Raw genomic sequence first — 5,214 nt, 5'->3', positions numbered from 1 at the left:
AGACACACAGAGACTGAGAGATGAGGGTGGGAAATTGTTAATATATTATATTATTTTGGAAGTGTTTGTATGCCTCCCCTAGTCAACCCTGACCTCAAAATAGTTCAGCTTTACTAGGCTTCGGGTTCTTGCTTTCTAGGAATCCTTATTTGTGGAAGGATCAAAAATCCAGGGTATTTTGCTCTATGTGGTGGCTCCTTCTGGCAACCATGTTGCTAATGCCAGCACTGAGGAGACAGCATGGAGGATTATGCATTCCGTGCTGGCTGGCTTTAAGGAGTAAGCTTCTCATATATGTCTGTATTCAGAACGGAGATAAGGAAGATAGACAGAGGAACCTGATTAAACCAGGACCTCCACCATTTTTCCTGCAATAATAACACCCTGTTGAGAGGAGAGTCCTGACCTGTTTAAAGTTAACTCCCAAACCAAACAGCCTTAGAAAGATGTTCACAAGGCATATTTTTGTTCATAAAAAAATAAATTTATTTACATACGTTAGTTACCATGGTAGCGCAACTTCACTGCAGCATCGCCAGGACCACTAAGCACCGTGCACTGGGTAGAAACCAGTGAACCAGTGGGTACAGAGACCAGCCCCAGTCGCCCACCATGAGCAGTCCTTGGACCAGGAAGAACAGACCTGGACTTGGAAGGACATGGAACCCACAGGAGTCTGTGCCTTTGACAGGATCACCCTACTAGAGGAGTAAAGCACAGAGCATGTGTCCCCAAATGGACAGTAGAAGAACTTCAGGGGACAGTCTGAGTGGGAAAGTGACTTAGAGCCAATAAACCACCTGGAGGGCAGGTGGCCCCAACACTGATAAACAGAGGAGGGAGCTCTGGAACTAGACCCCAGTCCGCAGGGACTGAGGGCAAAACGAGCTTCTGCTGGTATGCTTTTCCATCTCACCAAGTCCAGCGCTAAAAGAGTGCTGCCCGTGGGAGTAAGGCACCTTCTTTAACAACGCAGCGACAAACAGGTCCCATAACACCAAGGCCCTCTTTCCAGTGCTGGAAAAAGCGGTCAACCACATCACAGAGAAGGGGTTGCTCGGGACCTTGCCACAAACTCCAAGGAAAATCAAGATTAACTTCAAAACCAAGCCCTGTTTTCTGCACTGGAGTCCGATGGCAGGTTTGCACTCGGAACTAAAAGTCCCAGGTGGGCATCTATTCGGACCATTCTTCCCCTGCAAAGCAGGTTTTCCTTGGCTATAAAATGTGGCGTGGATGCGCGGCAGCCATTGGCCACCTGTGCTCCAGGAAGGCAGCCTCAGCTCTCAAATCCAGGGAAGGCAGAAGGTCCGGAATCCTGTGGGACCTCCTTGGCCCAGTCCTTCCGCATTTAACAAAATCCATCAGCTGAGTCGCTGTCCCGCTGTCCCGCTGTCCCTTTAAGCGGAAGTTCCACAAAGTCTGTTGGCTGCAGACACTTCTTTGGTGTCAGAGTCTGGCCGCCCAGAGACCACGAATGGCCACGTCTGAAAAATCGAAAGGAGCGTCAGATACCGAGGAGAAACAATTTCAAAACGAAACCGTTCGTTCTCCCAAGGAACCCCAGGGGCTCCTGGATTTTATTAGCATTCTGGGAATTTGGGGCTCACGTCCTTCGATTAGAATGTTAATCCTACTGAATAAAGATTATTCAAGACCTACAATACATTCATGCTTCCTCGTGGTCTGCCTCCATGGTTTTTCTGTGAAAAGTTCGAGAGTTTATGATTCTGTGAGTTAATGTCCCCTCCCCCATACACACAACTCAGCCCTTAGCTTCCTATTAAGTTTACAAGAGATCTTTCCCAAGCTCAGGGAGCTGGCAAGTGAGACAGGGACTTTCCGGACAGTCGCGTCTGGGATCACTATCCTGCATTAATGCTTTTGTTTTGTTTTGTTTTAAACCTCTCACATTTTTATTTAAGAGAGTTAGAGCTTCCTTTCCCTTTTAAAGACAACAGCGCTGGAGGATTCAAACTTGCTAGACTGTTGTTGTCTGGGAAAAGTTGGGCAACTGAGATTTTATTCACAATTCGGCCTAAAACGCAGAAATACTAGCAATGGACAGCCACGGTTTACCCCGGAAGTAGGATGTTAACGAATAGCTGGCACCGGGCAGAAGACCTGGACAATGATCAGATGACTGCATGATTTTTTCCCAGAAAATGACTGGCTTCTCCTGCCTTGAATTGGGGGCCACTAAACTAGATTCCTGACCACCGGTTCTAGAAACCTCCCCTCTGGGCTCTTCTTCCTCTGGGGCCAGCGCAGCCCCTGAGCCTTGGTAGCGCTCGAGGCTGCTGGACCCCGGGGCCTCTCGTATCGCGCATCCCTACCAGGTTCACCGGGTGCACGTAGCCATTCTCGTAGCGGTCCTCCTGCAGCAGCTGGCGCAGGTGCGCGATGTAACTGGAAGCCCAGGCGCAATGTGTCCAGTTTGGAAAGCTTGGTGTCCGGCGGCACCCAGGGTAGGCTGGTCTTGAGTCTGGAGAAAGCTTTGCTCAGCACGCGCATCCGGGCGCGCTCGCGGGCGTTAGCGGCATTTCGTTGGGACTGCTTGCACTCGGCAGCGGAGGCCTTGGGCAGGAGCGGCTTTTTGCCGCCGCCGCCAGCACCATTGCCACCTGCGCCGCCAGAGCCAGCCACGCGGGGCCGCTTTCTCTTGCAGCCACCCTCGGCGCCCGCGGCTCCTAGAGAGCAGGGCTCCTCTTCGCCGTCTGGGTCCTCCTCTTCCGCGGAAGAATTGTCACTGGGCGAGGCGTAGCCGCGTTCCGTGCTGTGCAGAGGCGGCCTCTTGGGGACCGGGTCCGGGTAGACCCGCTGCAGCCCTCGCATCTCCATGTCGTCCGGGTCACTCACCGAGCCGGTGGACATCGCCTAGTCTCCGGCGCCCACGCGCGCCCGCCTTCCTCCGCCCCAGCCAGTCTCGTAGTCTCAGGAATCCTCTCCTTGACCAAGGATGGGATGGGGCGTGGGAGAGCTCAGAGGAAGACCAGAGACCTGGGCCAGCCGCTGACCTGCTGCTCCCCAGTCCGCTGGGTGCCTGAATGGGCGCCTTCAGCTACTGACCTTCCAGCCTAGGGCTCTGAACTTGACTCCACAAGTACAGCCCTTAGCTGCGCTTTTTGACAGGACTATTTATCTGTACTCCTTGGGACAAACCACACCCGGCCAAAGTAGAGGGGGTTTGAAAGGGGGACAAGAGGTGGGGCGGGGGCGTGGAAGGGGTGGGGATTTTTTTTTTTTTTTTCTGAGCAGAGCGGTTAGTGGGGCGGGGGCAAGGAAAGTCGGTGCATAGCAGAGACTTGGGCCTAGAGGCCCAAGGACTGACCCTCAGAGTATCTGTGCAAGGTAAGTGAGATTTGGGGACAAAAAGGCAAAAGACCTTGCTGCTACCAATCCTATTTCCACCTGCAGCTGGGTTTAGTGGGCACTTAAGAATCCGGGCAAATCCACGGCTACTTCTTTTCCAGTTTGTTCCTTGGGAACAGTCCTTCAAGTTCATCACTCATGGTGTGTGTTTGCTTATCCAAGGCTTCTCAGAGTGAGTGCACAGAAATGGTAAAAACCAAGGAGCAGCTCCAACAACCTACAAAGCTCTTAACTCCCCCTCTCCCCGCCAAACACACACCTTTAAGACATCTTTATAAGTCACAAGTCATCTTCAAACATCTGCAGCTTACATGTTATTATGCCCATCTTGCAAAAAAATCACTGGAGTCGGAAATAAATAGGACTCAGAATCTGTGTTTAGCATTCAGGAGTTTTCTCACCTCACCATGCATCATCAGGAGACGTTATTTCCCAGGGATGTAAGAGATCCCCCGCGTGATTTCGTTGTCAACACCACAGTAGTGCATAATGTGGACTTGGACCCAGTGCTTTAAGTTGTAGCAAGGGAACCCATCACTGTTTTAGGTGCCACACTGAAGAGTAAGTTTTTAGATGCAGAATTGTCTTTGCCAAAATTAGAGAGAAAGGAGAGAGGAAAGAAAAAGAAAAGAAAGAAGAAAAGAAAAAACAACAAAACCAAAACAAAACAACAATAAAAAAAAAAAAAGAAAAGAAAAGAAAATGAAGCAGCTCCTAAAATTGTTTTACATTTCAACTCAAGACAAAACATCTTACCTTCCCAAACCCCAGGGGAGAGAAAACAGGTTTCAGGCTCATTTCTTAGGCAGAAGGCAGTCAGTGTGTGTTCAAGGTGAAGGGTTCTGTTTGGGAGCGGAGGCAGATGCCAGGCAGGGTTCCTGCTGTGTGCCAGGTTAAGGTATACCTTAATCATTAAGGCACACAACCTTTAAGGGTTGGAGTATGATTGCCCTTGCTGGTGATGAGGAAACTGACTTTCCTTGCCTTTCAGTTCCATTGTCCACCTGTCCTTCTCTTGGTTGGTTCACAGGTTCCACATGTGAGTGGGACACGCATGTATGCATATGCAGGAGGCAGAAGCTGCCTGGCAAATTCTAATCCTTAGAACAGACACATATCCAACTGTTCTGAAGTATCAGAACAGGTGAGCAGCAAGGGCTGATTTCCTCCTTCAGGCTTCACTCCACCTCATCTCTCAGGCCATGCCTCTTCCTTAGGGATGTTTCAAACAACCCCTCCTGCTTGCTTCCATTTCAGAAGTTTCCTTGTATGTTTTGTCTTTGGTTGGAGGTGGGGTATCATCATGCAATGATTTGAGTGAAAAGGTCCTTTGCCTTCAGATTTTCTAGGCTGGGGAAGCCCAGCTGTATTTGGTAGAGGGTGGCGAGGTGTTTTTGGACTGCTTGAACTTGGCCTCGACTGGAGGCAAGCCTGGCCAGGCAAAAGGGGGGTGGGGCGGAGGTGGGGGTGCAGGCAGAAGGATGAGGGGAAGAGGTGTCACCTATAGATGACTTGAAGCTATCACTATTAATATGTGCTCTCACACATTAGGGGCAGGCATACAGGTTTTAAAAATCTGGGTTGTTTATACAGGTGCAGAACAAAGCCTTTCCTTAGGAAAGATTAATGGTGGGGGCCATGCTGCATTTCTCTAAACAGTTCCAAAACTGCCCAGCCTCAGTGCTGAGGAGCAAGGCCAGTTTCTTGTTCCTAAAGAAACTGTCTGATACTAGCAATTGGGTTTATTTTCCAGAGCACCCCCTTTCTCCTCTCTCCTCTCAGTCCTCCCTTTTTTCTATCCTTTTCCTTCTCCTTCACTCTTTCTTGGGTCTGAGACCTCTC

The 5,214-nt window shown here is 50.2% G+C and overlaps 1 protein-coding gene across 1 annotated transcript; it reads right to left on the bottom strand.

Annotated features, from left to right (window-relative positions):
• Positions 1-1,381: 1,381 nt before the first annotated feature.
• Msc (musculin) lies at positions 1,382-3,092 on the bottom strand. The gene is given in 3 exon segments (XM_051165925.1): positions 1,382-1,487; positions 2,337-2,417; positions 2,419-3,092. Coding segments are annotated over 3 exon segments (624 nt in total). The 5' UTR covers positions 2,875-3,092; the 3' UTR covers positions 1,382-1,400.
• Positions 3,093-5,214: the final 2,122 nt, after the last annotated feature.

This window comes from Acomys russatus, chromosome 2, assembly GCF_903995435.1.
Source record: "Acomys russatus chromosome 2, mAcoRus1.1, whole genome shotgun sequence".
Lineage (NCBI taxonomy): Eukaryota > Metazoa > Chordata > Mammalia > Rodentia > Muridae > Acomys > Acomys russatus.
Note: the sequence above shows the minus strand (reverse complement) of the source record. Positions and strands in the feature narration are given on the sequence as shown.